Source organism: Aptenodytes forsteri, unplaced genomic scaffold (assembly GCF_000699145.1).
Source record: "Aptenodytes forsteri isolate BGI_AS27 unplaced genomic scaffold, ASM69914v1 Scaffold8, whole genome shotgun sequence".
Lineage (NCBI taxonomy): Eukaryota > Metazoa > Chordata > Aves > Sphenisciformes > Spheniscidae > Aptenodytes > Aptenodytes forsteri.
In genome coordinates this window covers 6,677,833-6,693,843 of record NW_008796218.1, presented here as the reverse complement: position 1 = coordinate 6,693,843, position 16,011 = coordinate 6,677,833, and the positions used below count along the sequence as shown (strand labels likewise).

The following is a 16,011-nucleotide window of genomic DNA, read 5'->3' as shown; positions in this document are numbered from 1 at the left end:
AACACGAGAATGAAAAAGAGGGAAAGGAGGCTGGGTTTCTTCTTTTGTCTGTTTTTTTATGTTGTTTTTAAACTCATCACTGTTCCCTCTTTAAACAACACAGTATTTTAAACTAAGCCCATCTACAGCTTTGAGCACATGTAAAATGCTTTTAATGGCTCTTCAAACAAAATAATTGGTGAGAGCCTTCCTACAAAGACCTCTACACAACAAAGTAAAAGCCATGCTTCCAAGTTTCTATGACTGAAGTCACAGGATACCAATTACAGCATTTAACCCAGTTTTGAAGACAGACCAAGCTAATGTGGCCTTCTGCTATTTTGGGTAATGGCTCACTGCGTTTCCTCACCAGCTTTGCAGGGAACCCGACTGCCTTCAGCAACCAGCCAAGGCAGACAGCAAAGCCACCTGCGCCCTCCCTAAGGAGGAAGCCTAGGGAGAAGTGCTCCCACACCGGAGCACCCTCCCGCACCAGCCCACGGCAGGGACAGGGCAGCACCAGCTCCCCCAAAGGCTGGCCTTTCTCTCCAGCCACCACAGAACCACTTCCTGGTACGTCGTTCCACAAAGCTGCAGGCCAGGGCTCCCCCCGGCTGCCCTGCTTCTCTACAAGTATGAGGGATGCGACAGGGTGGGAACTGCACACTGCCCGGTGGAGGTGGGGAGGGAAAGCACCACAATCCTTTCAGGTTCTCTCTGTGCACATGGAAATAACACAGATTTCCTTAAATGCTGCTTTTCTGAGGGTTAGTCCTTCAGGACAGTCTGCTCCACTTCCAGTTTACCTATTTTAGGTGTGGTTTTGGAAACACTGACTCAGGAGTCTGAATCCCACTATCAAAAATGACTAAGGTGTACAGCATGAACATGCCTCATTGAAAAGCGGTGGAAACCAAATGCTTTCCAGGACTTCATTTTTCTAATCACCAATGCTGGTTCGCCTCTGTTCCTCAGCACTGCTTGAAAACACAATGTAATTTCTCCCACAGGTAAGAAAAACCCCAGCTAAGAGAGCCAGGGGATATTTCACCACAGAATAAATGAACTTTTCAGCTACAGCTCAGAGTTACTTTTCAGCTGGTCCAGCTGTCTCTACGTAAGAGATTTGGGAGTACAAAGAAATAAAGAAGTGTTTTTTCCTCACACATTTCACCACAAGGACTCCCAGGCCTTGAGGTTTTGATGCAGCATACATGCTAATTTTATGGCTGCTGCTTCTCTCTCTTGCAACTGGTACAGGCAAATCCCTTCTTTTCCCTCACATCCATGATCAAGAAACACACAAGCAAGTACCAGAACACACTCATCTGGCAAAGCAGTAAATTACCAAATTCACCCTGCAGATGAATGGGCTTTTCTTACTATTTCAGCTCAGTAACTGTTCTTAGTCTCACAGCCCCTACTCTAGTAGCACATGGACTAATGCTACAGCAAAATGGAAAAGCTACCGAAAGCCACTGCACGGTCTAGAGGAAAGTTCCTGCTCCATTGAATGGGCAGGAAGCATGTATCCCTCTGAGATGTGGCTGTTGTATCCTCCTCGTAAAGACTGTCTTAAGAGAAGACAGGCTAGCCAGGCACAGAATACGCCTCCAGGGTGGGTACAGAAGTTGTAGAGAGCATTGCTTTCCATTTCAGCTTCATCGAGTACGGCATTTAAGTATTTCTAGCTCCTCAGGCAATTCTTACTAGCAAAGATACAATTTGAACAGAGGCTTCTGCAAAAGTGGCATTCAAATTGTAGACAAGTGCAACTAACACAGGGTACAAGGTTTGTGGCAATCAGAAAAGACGACTTTCAGCTCTGTGCTGTGTCCGTCTGCCATTTGAGGAAAGCATCCCCCTGTGAGGGCACACCTGCACACCCGCTTCGCCCCCTCCATGCAGGCTGCACACGGCAGGCCGGAGAGAGTGGCACGGGCCTCCTGCTGCTGCCATGCCAGGGCTCTGCTGTGCGATGTTCACTGCTGCTCATGTTCAACTGTTCACCAGAATGGGTCAAAAAACTGTGCTTTGCAGTGGTTCCACGCACAGCTCTGAATCGCTGAAGTTAATACAGTCACATGATATCAAGGAAATTTTAACATGCCCTCCCAAGCAACCAACACACAACTTTTACTAGATTTCTGTAAAATTCAGTAACTAATTCCTTTTAAAATCTTTAAAATATGCTTTGCTGATGTTCACTCTCCAAAATTCTTAAGTTAAAAAATTAATCCAAAGCTTTTGAGCATCAGCTACCATAAATCGTCAGCATTCAGTTAAAGGCAGGAAGCAGCTTACTTCCTACTCCAGGCAAGTTTTACAGAAAAAAACCAACCCAAAAAAGCCCTTCACAGCATGCAAGAACAGTAGCACTGTGAACTTGTTTCAGAACAAACCTCCTAAAACCTGGATTTGATGAGCTGAAATGAGCTCTGACATCAATGCAGGAGTAACTTTTTTCCCCACGTTCAAAAAACATTCTGCCACTCAGCTCAGTCCCTCTGAGCAGCACCAGTTCTGAACTACGATCCTGTACTTAAGTTGAAAGGAAAGCTAAAATAACTGAGGCTTAATTAGGTAGATAATATACCTGCCAAAATGCTAGACAGTAATTAAAAAAAAAAAATCATTAAAACTTAATGAACTTTAACTTTAAAATATATTGTTCGAAGATTTCGCAACCTATTACATTGCTTGAGGCATGCAGCTCTCAAATTCCTTTGGTCAATTATCTCAAAGTACTAGGACTCACTTGCAGACAAAGGGACACACACACAAAAAAAATCATACCTGAACAGACTTTTTCACTTTTTTGCTCAAGCCATATGAACAAAAAGTGTATCAAACTAATGGTCTGGAAAAGAAGCAATGCAAAACTCTTGGCTAGTACACGTTATCATGTAATGCACTAAAAATAAGCCAACATATCCTTTCCTTTAATATCATTTGTACACACTTTACCTTATTTTGATTATTAGAACAGATTTAAACTTTTAAGTCTGCTAACCCCCTATCTGCAAGTCACTAATATGACCACAAATCCCATTAAAGCACATAAAATATCTCATTATTTTAAAATACGTTAACTTGTCTTAACTGAAAAAGGACCTGTGCATATTAGAACTTAATTGCTAAAAAAAAAAAAAAAAAAAAAATCAAGCTTTATCTTGCATTCAGGTAAGTACATGGCTAACCAAAGTCCCCAGAAAAAATTTATCTAACATACCTGCTCGATAGCAACAGTGAGTGTTGGGATGGGGTATAAATATGGAACAGTGTGAGGTAAATACAAAGAAGTAAGTTGGATCTGGTAAGTGTGGAAGCAAAGACGAGACCATTCATTATGTGCTCAAATGAGGAACGTCTGAGAGCAAACGACATTTCCCCTCCTCCACAAAGAGACAGGTCAACTCAGCAAATAACTGACAAATTAAGTTTACTGGCTCAAACATAACCTACTCTTGTGGTTAAAAAGTAGAGTGTCGAAAAACCAAACGTGAGGCAACGTTTGCTGCTATTCTGACTGGACCTTACTCACTTTCAGATATGGATGTAAAAACACAGGGGGGTTGCTAACGCTACATACACCAGTATGAACCAACTGGCTCCACAGTATGAAAAACAGCTTCCATCTCAAATCAACAGAAACTTTTCAGCCAGAATTTTGCCAAGAGAAAGCAAAAATAATATAAAGAACAGAGGCTCTTTAACATGAGCTATGCAGCCTCTTTGGTACCTTCTTTCAGAAGGCACTTTCTTTTCCCATGTTTCAATACCTATTTGCTTTGCTTTTCCAGGTATTCCTGGCACTATCCTCCATGGGGAATGAAGTACCATAGATGTTTCACATATTTTTCTGATATACAAGTGGGTCTCTTAGAAGATGAAAAATGAAAAATAATGTCAAGGAGGCCTTCATACCCAGCAGAGCACAGCAGACAAGGCTATTCTAGTTAATGCTATTCAAATAACATTTGTGAGATTAACAGAGCAGATGTAAAAAGTCTATTCACATTGTACAAAATTCTATGGAAGCACATGTTACTGGGCAAAAGACATGAAAGCAATTATATCCCCTTTCACAGTCATCATCAATTCCTTTTTTTCATCCCATCAGAACATCACTTACTTTGAAGTCAAATATTTGTTTCTTCCCTTCCACCAACAAAAAAATCCCCATACTAGAATTTATTAAACTTCATGGACAATAACTACTCTGGATTAATAGACTTTGTGAAAACTGTGTTCATTATGCAGTATAAGCCATTATTTTCTTTCTTCTTTAAAAATTAAATTAGCATTAAGTAATATAATAAAGGTCAACTCAAAAAACAGTGTAATATGTAAACACGTAAATCCTAAGGTCAACCTGCTGCATAAGCTGAAAACTGTCTTATTTTTTGCAGCAAACAAGGAAAAGAGTAGTGAAATGGGAAGAACTGATGCTAGTCATAAGTGACTAAACATCTTTCTAACCATCATCATCAACTTGTAGAGGTCATGGGTCAATTAAAAACCCACACAAGCAGCTTTCATTCTAGTTGTATCAGTTTTGATTTTATTTCTGAACGGCCAAGGTTCAAGTCCCAGTATTTCATTCACTGTATCAGTTTCTGATACTAGAATGCAGAACAAGGAAGCAAACGTGGCCAGAAAAAAACTTTTTCTGCAAGAAATGCCTCCAGAAGAATCACCACTGGACAGCTTCAGACTTTCACCTCCTCAGTCTAAATGACATCACCTCATTTTCAAATGCACAGAATGCCATACAAGGTTTGGACCCTCTTTGTCCTAACCAGGAGGATTAGAAATGCCATGTGTTAATACAGTTGAAGGCTAGAGGACAAGTGAAAAATGACTGTACAAATCTTCTTTCCTCAAGAAGCCAGGCTTAAAAAGCAAAGACACCAAATACGTTTGGCTTATTTAAAACAAGTTATGTGAATACTGTATTACAACACACGAAGAGTGTGCAGCTTGCAGTGTACGTATCTGCGAGTTTCACTATTAAGGATGGCCCACAAACACAGCTAACCACATACCACAGCTTTCAGGCGATAAAGCATTCCCAAAGCTGCAGTCACATGTCCAGAAATAAGAAAGGGGAAATGTTTGGAAACCTTTTTATAAAACAGAAAATGTCACGTTAAACAGTGCCAAGGCACACAAATGAGTCTGTAACAACTAAGAGGTGAGTTGTAAAGGAAGCTCATGACAGACTAGAAATATTTCTCCTCTTATGGGTACAGTTCTCTCCACGTTTCTTTCCTTTATTTTGCCCTTCTCATGGAAGAGGTAATGCCTGCGAGAGCTGAAGGAAACGTACACTTGGATGTCTGTGTCTCAGATGAGCTAGTGGAAAAGACCAGCTGTGGGGAGGGAAAGGTGCTCCCACTTCCCAGGCACATTAGCGATATAGCGATTAATTCTGAAAGCTATCCATCTGGACTAATTTTAACTAGAGCAAACAAAATACAGCATTGTTTTTCTCCAGTCCATCTGTATCTCTGAAATACCACATTCACCCAGTTCACAGAAATGTTTTACTTTGTGCGTAGCAAGGCTTCTCACTTGAAAGCGGAGGGAGCTTTCAGATTTGATACCATTTTGCATCTCCCTGGGACATAAACACCTTTGCAAAATAGACATTCATGGATCTCTGTTCCTTTCCAACTCTCCTAACTGCTCTCAGCTGCCCACCAGTCACCAGCAGAAGCTACACTGGAGCCCAAGGCTGTTACCAGCTGAGCCCAGTGCCCTGCACAGACACCAGCTCCTGTCTCTCTGTGACCTAACTTCTCCCCATAACATAGAGGGATCCTTTCAAGCTTGAAGTCACATCCCAAAACTGCACACCCCAACCCAGGCCCTTCTCCATGCTGGATTTTACTAACCTTATTTCCCTCAAGTGCAGGGCTGCTATCTCTCCTTCCGCGACAGGTGAGGAGCACACACCAGACACTGCCTCTGGCTTTCAGCCTGGCCTCTGCTAAACAAGCAACTTCTGGCCCTTGTGTCACCTCTCCACTGCTTTCAAATTCCCTCTTTGTAACAGCTTTCCTCACTTTGCTCTTTCTAAAGCTTTCCTCAGCCTGTTTCTCTGAAACCTTTCCAAAGTAGCCTGTTTTCCCTCCTCTGGTTGAGCTGCAGCTGTTCCCAATTTGCTGCCCATTCAACACCTGGGCAGGAAATCAAGACTTAACACTTTGCAGATGGGGGTAACAGCCCCACCACAATTAGCTGTCTAATACGAAAGGCCTAGCACAGCAGCACTAGTGCAAAAGTACACAACACGGGCAAGAAGGAAGGACTGCAGCCTCAATCTTTAGTCAGCACAGTGCAAAGGTGAAACTGCACCCAAGCAGGAGAGTTTTCCAGAGATTAAATTGTTCAAATGAGTGCAGAAACCACTTATCTCATTTAAAAAAAAAAAAAAGGAAAATCAGACTCCAAAGGAGGTCTCAATGAGCAGCTCCTCCAAGGAGGAGGAAGAGAAGGCATGCTCATAACCACATGAAGTTGTATCAACACATTCACTGGAGACCTAAGAAGTTCTCTCTCTTATAATCTTCCTGTCCACAAGATGAGATGCAAAAATCTTCAAGGGATCACCCTTCCAACCTGAAAGTATGAGGCAAGTTTCCTAGTTACTTATAAAGGGGAAACAAAATCTCTGAAACCCAAAAGCCTATGAGGTGGAAGGGAGGGAGGAGGGGAAACAGCTGTATCCCACACAAAGGACTCCAAGCCAGAAACTGCAGTAAATTAAGTGTCGCAATATTCTCAGCCAACGATAAGAGCAACAGGCAGGGAGGGAAGGAAAGCTTGCTCCCTGGCTGGGAAGCTATAGTCACCCATGAGAGGTTTACATTGCTCTCACCAAAACATAAACATCACAGAACAGCGATGCTTCCATCACCCTCTCCTCTGTTCTTCACTTCGCAAAAATCCCTTCACTTTATACATGACGTGCAAGCCATTTTGTAATTAAATGACAGGATGCAATATAAAGTGGTGAAGACTAAATATATAATCAAGCTTTATTATGAACTCAAGAGGCATAAAAAGTAAATGGAAAGAAAAATACCTTTACTAGGTACCAGTGTCATTTTGAATACTATTGAAAAGAGTTATTTTCAGGTAGAAATTCTCAGCACTAAGACAACAACTAAAAGTTTGTACGAAAAAATGCTTTGCAAATCTGGAGTTTAGATTTAACATTAAAAAACCCCAGACATAAGAACTTAAAAGACAGGTATGAAAGGTAACACAGAGAAAAAGCAAAACCGACCGAAATTGAGACTTTGCATCTTTACTTTTGGAATTTTCTGTAAAAGGGTAAATGAGTAAATGTGGAATTTTCCAGAAGAACAGAGAACCCAAGGAGGACCAATGCAAACCAGAAAGGAGTGCGTTCAATAGCTAGCATTCCTCCACTGGCTGATTACATTACCTGTGTGGTCTAAGGCAAAAGGTTAGAGCGAATACAGGCATTGTATACGATAAGAACAGAGCAGCCTTTTTTTGTCAGGCTCTATAAGCTTTCTTTAAACAGTATTGCACAATTTAAATCTTGCCGTAATCAAGGAGATGCAGACACAGATCCACCCTAAGAATTTTAAAAATACTCCAAGTAGAAGAGCAATACAGGTTAACCCTGGACATTAAGGATGGGAAGGAAAGCGAACAGCAGCAGCTATGAAATCTGAAAAACCTCTTTTGGGCTTGGAGCCGATCCTGCAGCCCATCTCCCAACAAACGGACACATTGCCATTATCTGGCATCAGCTACAGAAGGCAGCATGAATCTGGGGGCTTGCTGGGTGGAGGGGGAGCAAGTGAGCAATGCTGATGCCCCAGAACTGGCAGGTCTGAAGCTTTTAACCACGCCAACAAATAAGGAGATATGAAATATCTACCCTCAGGTAAGCCAGGCTGTGCAGTGGGGAACACAATGACAAACCAGAGATGTGGATTTGAGTCCCAGTTTTGACATTTATTAGTGGCTCTGACCTTCTACCAAAGCCAAATCTGGCACCGTTAAGAAAGGAGCTGTCTTAGCTTTTATAACCATGATCCCCTTTCTCCCAGAACTGACAGAAAAAACAGGAAAGCAAGCAAGAAGACTGTCCCATTTCTCATGGGAATACAGCATGCCAGGTAGGGCCCTGTCATCACCAATCTGGCAAAAACAGAAACATTGTACAGAGTGAAGGTCTCCTACTAAAAAGTGAGTGATAAGGCAAAACCGAGCGGTTTATTTTGATAGGGGAGTTATCTGTACTTTATTGTTTGGCACAACAGCTTGGAGTCCAACAGTTATGTCGTAGTGGCATGTAAATCAGACTGTTTTGATCCCTGACTGTTCAACAATTTGCAAGTATTTCTTAATCAGGAGTCTAGGGCTGTACTGCAAACCCCTGGGATTTCTGTATACAGTTTTGCAAGAGATTATTTATGCCTACAGTTCTGATCTTTCTGCTTCTTCCCTCGCCCTTCCCCAAGGGGAGAATTGCGGAGATACCGAAATCTTGCTTTAGGGTTAAAATACCTATTTGAGTGTTGCCCATACTTGTTCACGAACTTAAAGTATAAAGAAATCTCTCTGGTATTATTCCTTCAACTATTTCAAGCAAGAGTGTTCAGGTGGTGGCTGCTTTTGATCAGAAACAAACATCAGAAAAGTTCATACTTCTCCTTTTCATCAGGAGGGTGACATGAGACTGAAGACTAATCTTGCAAGTCACAGTAATACAGAGCAGAGGGGAGAATTTTTTTTCAGAATCATACTGATGTACTAACTGTGCAAAATTCTAATCGTGTGTAAGCAAGTGTGGTGATTAAAGTATCACATACACGCACTACTCATGAGCAAAGCAAGAACCTTAACAGCTCCGAGTGCTGGTACTGGAGCTAGTCTCCCCAGCACCAGTCAGTCCTCACAAAAAGCAAAATAAGCCATTTACTCAGGGCAAGTAGCACATCCCATTTAATCCAGTCTGTTTAAATGACAGACATGCATAGCCATCAATATCTAAAGTATCCTGTGGGAATCCCCGCATATGCACCCTGGAAGACAAAGAAAAGCACCTGAGGCCTTACATTATTAAAAGAGGGGAATAAAAGTTTTATATTAAACAAGTATTGCCTCTTAAATCTCCAGAGAGTAGCAAACATTAACATAGTTCAACTGGGACATTAAGCAAACTGGTATTAAACAGCTTAAGTTTTTGTTTCTTACCTCCTCAGGTACAATGATTAAAGGGTATTTGTCCTCTGATAAGAAGTTAAAAATAACCCACACTTTAAATGCATCTTCATCACTAATCAGCAAAGGACTTTTAGAGAGGTTCTTTTTAGCACAGAGAGTCCAGCACATCCTGTTGAATTCAACTTTGTCAAAGTTTCCTTGGACCTGAAATGAAGAAATTGAACAAAAAAAATTAATATGCACAAATGGCACAGAATAACAGACAGACAAAGTTTAACAGGCTAAGTCACACAAAAAACACCGAGAAAATTCTAGTTTGCAAGAAATGTCAAGGCCCAAAAAGAGCACTGTAGCAGCCTAGTCTGACTTCCTGCATGGGTCAACTAAGGAATTTCTTCCAGCAAAATCTCATCCAACCTCCAATTTCTGGTCAAGTTAATAACACCCTGACTTCATGTGAAGGAGGCTACACTGCATTCTGCCATTAGCACATTAGCTTTAGCTTCCAAACCATCTTCATAACTGCCTTAGTTCCAACTGCCCTTCTATTGCACTGAGTTACTGAGATTTTGTATAGCAAATTTGGAAACCATTATAGCCAAAATTACATGTGGATATGCTAAAAGCGATATTGGAACAATAGCTGGGAAAGACTTTTAATGTGTTTTTCCACTTCATTTTACTCAAACGTAACTCTTGTAGGATATTCATTATCATGTAATAATTTTTTCCTCCAACGCTAATCGACTTAAAACCTTTCCTTTTTCTCAGACTTGCAAATCTTCACCTTATTGATAAAAAAAATTCCTCGTTTTCATTATCCTTTATCATACCTAGCAACTGTACATACCCGTCTGTGAATTATTTACATACGTGAAAGCTTTCATTTCCTCTATTTTCTTTTTAAACCCTCATTTATGTTAGAGATTAAATCTATTTATCTTCCTACAGCTTAGCAATGCTAATTCTTTGCCAACATGTAACTGATAAAGGCATGTTCTGCAGTGTAATGGAAGTCCCTTGAGATTTCGGAAAGCATATCTAAGAAACAGGTTCTTGTACCTCCTGTGGTAACGACACCAGTAATGTTCAGTGACATTTTCTTATGATAGGCCAAACCATGCATCTTAGATGCTTCAAGGACACCATTGCAAACTGCATGATTTCCTATCCAGTCAGGTAAGTGGTCAAATGTAGTGGAGGGTGAGCCACAGTGGCTAAGTCAAAGATAGACTAAGGAAGTGGATGAACTGATGTGGGTGGAGGAAAAAAAGAAAAAAAAAGACAGAAGTAAACAGGAAACCAACCCTATGCCAAGAAGCACTTTACAGTACAGTTTCCAGGACTAAAGTGAGCCTATGAAAGAAAGCCATAGACTTTGCATGTTTGCAGAGCAGGCCACCAATGTAAGTGACAATGCAAGAAGCCAGCTACAGGCTACAGCTGTCCCTTGAAGAAGGTGGAAGCTGTAGGAGCTATAACTGCTATAGCCACAAGCTCACCATCCTGGTTGTTCGCACAAGAAACGTGGGTCTTAAATGAGACACCAGCTAGGTGAATGAACATCCTTTGGAAGAAGGGCTAGAAGCCAGGTTTCCTTCTTCCTTCAATTTGCCAGCGCCTCATCCCTTGGCTACTTTTGTCTGTGCTTTTTCCTGCCTGTCCTCCCCACCCTGCCCAATGAAGCTTGACTTCTTTTCTAAAACAACTTCACCCACCCAGATGATGAGCAGTTCCACTGTGGAAATGTCCTTAGTGGTTATGCTACTCCTGAGGAAGATGCCGACCGGGTGGGAAATCTCCTTTCCTACAGCCACCACCTGGCAAGTGATCTAAGCACTATAAATAAGGCGGGTTGCTTTACGAGCAGCTCATGTCTTAAAGCACAGCAGCAATCAATGACCACAGGGAGATGGGTGGAGAAAGGCACGGGCCCTTGCCGGGGTAAAGGAAAGTGCGTGGTTTCTGCTCACGTAGCAAAGCTGGATCGCACGTGCCTCAGAAACTCATGTCAAAACCCAAGTCACCTACAGCATGTTACTGCCACTGGGATTAGGCAGCAGCCAAGCAGGAGGTTTCAGGACCATTCTGGCACAGCGGACTAGGTCGCGCTGTGCCAGAGGTCCCACTTTAGATACGTAAGTCAAACATATATATTCAAACTATTTATTCAAATTCCCTGTTTGGATAAAGGAAATTAGTTGTAGCCAATTTGCCTCATTAAACTACTGACTTGTGCCTTTCTTGATGACTCCTTGGTTCTATATAAAGTTTTTCTTGCAGGGTAACACAGGGTAAGCCAGCACTAAAAAATATAAAAAGCTACACTGCATTTAAGAGTATCACAGAAATTATTTCAAAAGGTTACAAAGCCATCTCAATAAAATTGTAAGTCACAGTTATATATCTGTTTTAAAAGAAATCCAAGGATTTATTCTTTAAATATTTTACTAATGTTTTAAAGCAAAATATCTTTGAGATCAAAAAAATCTCTCTTGAGCAGGTTGCTCTTGCTCAAATCAATTAATTCACCTGGCTGGAAATTGAGAGAATTTCCTCTGCATTTGGGGGCATAAAGCACTAGTCCTTCTTCAGTAGCTTTGCTTACCAGCATAAATTAATAGCATTTGCTCTACAGTCACCCGATCTAAAAGAACAGATTACGCCTTGGAAGAATGAAAAAAGAAGGGGTTTCTTGTTTGCTTTTTTTGCTTGTTTGTTTTAAACAAAGGAGACATGCTATGAACCAATGACTTCATCCCACTGCATCTTGTCTTTTGGCACAGATGTAAAGTCATCTCTAAAAGATGAGATGTCACAGTCAAGATTTTTCCAGTCCACAAAGATAGCCTTCTGCCTAAAGAATTTCACTAATTTTTAATAGTACATATCTAAACTGTTTACAAGCATTTAGTCAGGATTAAATAACATGAAGTTACAGGTAATTTAATCCTGTTCCTTAACATTTTCATCTTTTAAGATGAACTAATGGTATGGGTATATCAGGCAATTATCGGAAGCCAGATCAGTGTATGAATAAAACAACACAAGAAACTACATGCAGTCATGCTCTTTCCTTCCATGAGAAAGCAAGGTAGCTTGTCCTTCATTTTTACCATGGCATAAGAAGGTGCCCCGGAGTAGCTAAACACTGTAAATTCACACCAACTTGCTTATGTAGCCAGGTCTTTATTTTCAAATTAAAGTGTTATTTAAATGCAATTGCTCCTCATTTCCGTAACTATTCTTCCTATAAACACCCTTTAACAATAAAGCATGTTTATATTTGAAAAAGTCTTCCATCTCTATCTTTTTTTTCACTTAATGGCTTGCTACTGCCTACAAATGGTATTAACAAGAAACACTGTGGTTCAGACTCTACTACCATAATCCTTTGGTCAAAATAAAGTAAGGCCTTTTCTTTTTCCCTAAAATTTGTATACAAACTGATTGGTCTCTGTTGAATCTTACAGGAGCTCAGACAGCCAACACGAAGTGGAAATGAGTTCATAAACTTCTCAGGGACAAACCAAGATTCTCCAACATCAAACAACCAAGACATTAGGCAGGTACCTTTATGTGTATTAACGGCCAACAACTCCCACGCATGAAACAGGACACTATTACTGAGTGTGAGAGAAACACAGACTAGAGAGGCAGAGGAGCTGATAAGTCTTAGCTAGATATATGAAGCTTCTCCTGCTTCCAAGCTGCCAGACTGCATTATATATATCACATTTTCCACCAGTATTAAATGTAGATTAAAGAAGCAGCAAAAATCAGCAAATCAGGCTAAGGAGTTTGCATAATCTGCAATTGCTGCATTGGACTTTTCAGCAGCATGTCAGTTCAGGACTTCTTAACATTATAAAAGAAAGCAAACCTCTATGTATCTGCAGCCACAACATCCAGGTTTGAGGGTTTCTGGGGTCGGCCCCCAAGTGTACGAGAAATCAGTGGTATTGAAGCTGATATGTTTGCACTATCACGTGGGCTGATTTTTACCGTCTAGACCAGTCTCTCAACAGAAATTGTCAGAAAAAAAAGCAGGAAGATAGCTTTTTAATTTCAAAAATTTCAACCTAAACCTCAAATGCACAGCTCCCAGAGTCCAGCTCTGACCCAGTGACTACCTATCTTAGAACAAGATGGAGAGGAGAATAGGGGAAACCCTGCTGGCTTTCCAGAGCTTGCCCTAAAACAAGGCACAACAGAAGACTAAAGAGTGCTCAGCCACAAAAGGAAAGAACTTGCAAGACGGAACTTAACAACACTCCCAAATGTCACCCCCTGTAACTATTTGAAGGGATCTATTTATTAAAATACCTTGTAAATAGACATTAAAGATATTTTTGCCCTTCCTGTTTGCAAAGGAGTCTGACAATATTCTGTTATAGCCCTAGTATAAAGTGGGACAATCTATAGCTCCAAGACACTTTCAAATAAATTCAAGCTGAGGTGCTTTATTAATATGAACACAGTTCTGCATGAACACAGCTTAGACAATGACCAGATGTAAGAAGAAATAGAAACCAAGGAGAGAAAAAAGAAGTAGAGAACAGTGCACCCTTCCATTTTAAGGCATAGGCTCTCCAGAGTACCCGCCCCATCACAACCCCACGCAGGCACACTCACAACCAGAGTGTCTTCACACCAGCATGCTTCCTGCAAGCAGAAGTCTACTGTAAAGACACTCTAATACAAAACCTAATAAAGGGAAAAAACAGAGCACAAGAATTCAGAACTTACCCTTTCCAAGATGAATTTGTTTAGATAAGGCATGTAACCCTGATTGGAAACCGGTCCTTCATCATCATCTCTAAAGTGTTCTTCCAAGGCCACCGGGTCATGGGGAACATTTAAGACTGTGCACAAGTTGTGAGAAAGGACCTAAAGACAGAAGAGAAATCAATGATGCCGCTGTTGGCCTTAACCATGCTGCGTTCCCTCCAACCTGTGATTTGCAAAACCATGCACAGAAAGTGACATCTTCATGTCAGCACAAGTTCTGCCCTGTGGATTTTTGTCAAAAACCAAAACGTAACCAAAAAAGTTGACTCCAAGGATTTGACGGCTTCAGACAGTTGCACGTTTACAGAAGCAATGCGATCACAGATAGGTCCATTCCTACAGAAGTACCAACACAGCTACAGAAGCTACCCTTTGTACACATATGCATTTGAAAACCAGGAGAGGCATGCAGAAACACCAAAGTAATATTTACAGAGTGAAATTAGATAGCTACGGAAAACAACCACAAACACCTAGCCTTTGAAATTATATTTACTATCTAGTGAAAACAAGTAACGAAGAAAACAACTCAATATGTACCTTTACTTTACAAAGAAATGACCACTCAAATTAAAGTGTTAACAACGGATTTCTCTCGTCTGCTTGCTTTTGGGTTGCTTCTCAACATTCACCCCATGTTTCAGTTAGCAAAGAAAAAGTAATGTTATAGAAAGGGGAAGGGTTTAGGCGTGCTTCTCAAATTTTTATTTTAAAAAGGTATTTGCATGAATTATGTCAAGAGCTTAACACACACCAGCACTCATGTCTGTTCTTGAGAAATGACCTTCAAGAAGAGGCTATATGCTTGATTAGTTTTAAGGAAGTACTGAATTATTGAAAACTAACTGGTAGCCAACGCATCTCAACTTCTTCAACTTAGGCCGAGTTTTGCACGCACAAACTAACGCCTCAGTACCAACAACAGGAAGGCAGAGCCTGGGTAGCAGTCACTCTTGTGCCACCAGCACTTTCCTCAGAAAGGCAAAGCACTATGCCTTTCGTTGTTCACACTGTCTCAAGTCAGGTCAGTCCTGTAACACACTGCCCACTGGGTCTTAAACACTCTGTCAGTCGGGAGCCCTCTCCCCTTGGCATGACGCAGAGTTAAGCCTCTGAAGACCACGTACTGGCTACAGGGACTGGGTTAAGGATTTAACTTCACATGCCCAGGAATGGTCTGCATTGAAAAAATGTAACTAAGAACCAAAGGCAAAAAATACAGGTAAAACAAAATTAGGCAGAAGTAAAACAGATTCCATCATATGAAAAGGCATGCTGCTTGTGGTATTTTTTTTTAAATCAACAACTAGATGGGACAGACTGCAACTGAGTTTTGGCATATGCTTTAGTTTTTCACTGTACAGCATAAAATTTAAAAAAAACAGACCCAAATGATGCAAAGAGAAAGCAGTAAAAAAAAGTGCAGAAAATTTGTAAGCGGGTCTATTTAAGTGAGTAGACATAAAGCAGTCGAGATGGGGTAGCTGCAAAACAAGAAGTGAAAGTCCGAAGTCGTCAAAGCCTAGGAAATCAAACCTATGCCACACACTTAAAATGTCTGGGCTTTCCCACCCCCCCAAAAAATAACATACATTTACTTTTCTTAGGTATGATAAGGAGATATGCAGAGTCTAAGCGCTAGTTAGCATAAAATCCTACAAAGATAGCCCAAGATGCAAGTTCAGTTCAGAGGAGAATTCCTCTCTACATACCTCCAAAGTTATACTTTCTTTTAGAAAAGCACACATTTCCACGAGAAATACATATTTTCATTGTTGTATGCTAACATTAGGCCACTGGAGCTAACCAGGTGCAAAAGTTTAAAAACAGAAAAACAACAGCATCAGCGATATTACAACAAAAGCTGTATTTCCCAAAGTAGCAAAATAGTATTTAGAAGTTACCACATTTCACACTACCCTCCATCAACAGTATAATTCCCTTCAATCTATCCTTATTTTTAACCACCACATCAAATCAACTGTTTGAGTCCATGTGACTTACATGGGGGGGGGGGGGGGGGAA

At 40.9% G+C, this 16,011-nt stretch overlaps 1 protein-coding gene across 1 annotated transcript in view; it reads right to left on the bottom strand.

Moving 5' to 3' along the window:
* The window catches only part of SWAP70 (SWAP switching B-cell complex subunit 70), a 39,995-nt gene that overhangs the window by 17,549 nt on the left and 6,435 nt on the right, over positions 1-16,011 (bottom strand). Inside the window, exons 2-3 of the mRNA XM_009288812.2 lie at positions 13,945-14,085; positions 9,226-9,399 (exon numbers count right to left, since the gene is read on the bottom strand). Of these exons, the coding sequence (XP_009287087.1) occupies positions 9,226-9,399; positions 13,945-14,085 (315 nt within the window). The remainder of the gene's footprint in view (positions 1-9,225; positions 9,400-13,944; positions 14,086-16,011) is intronic.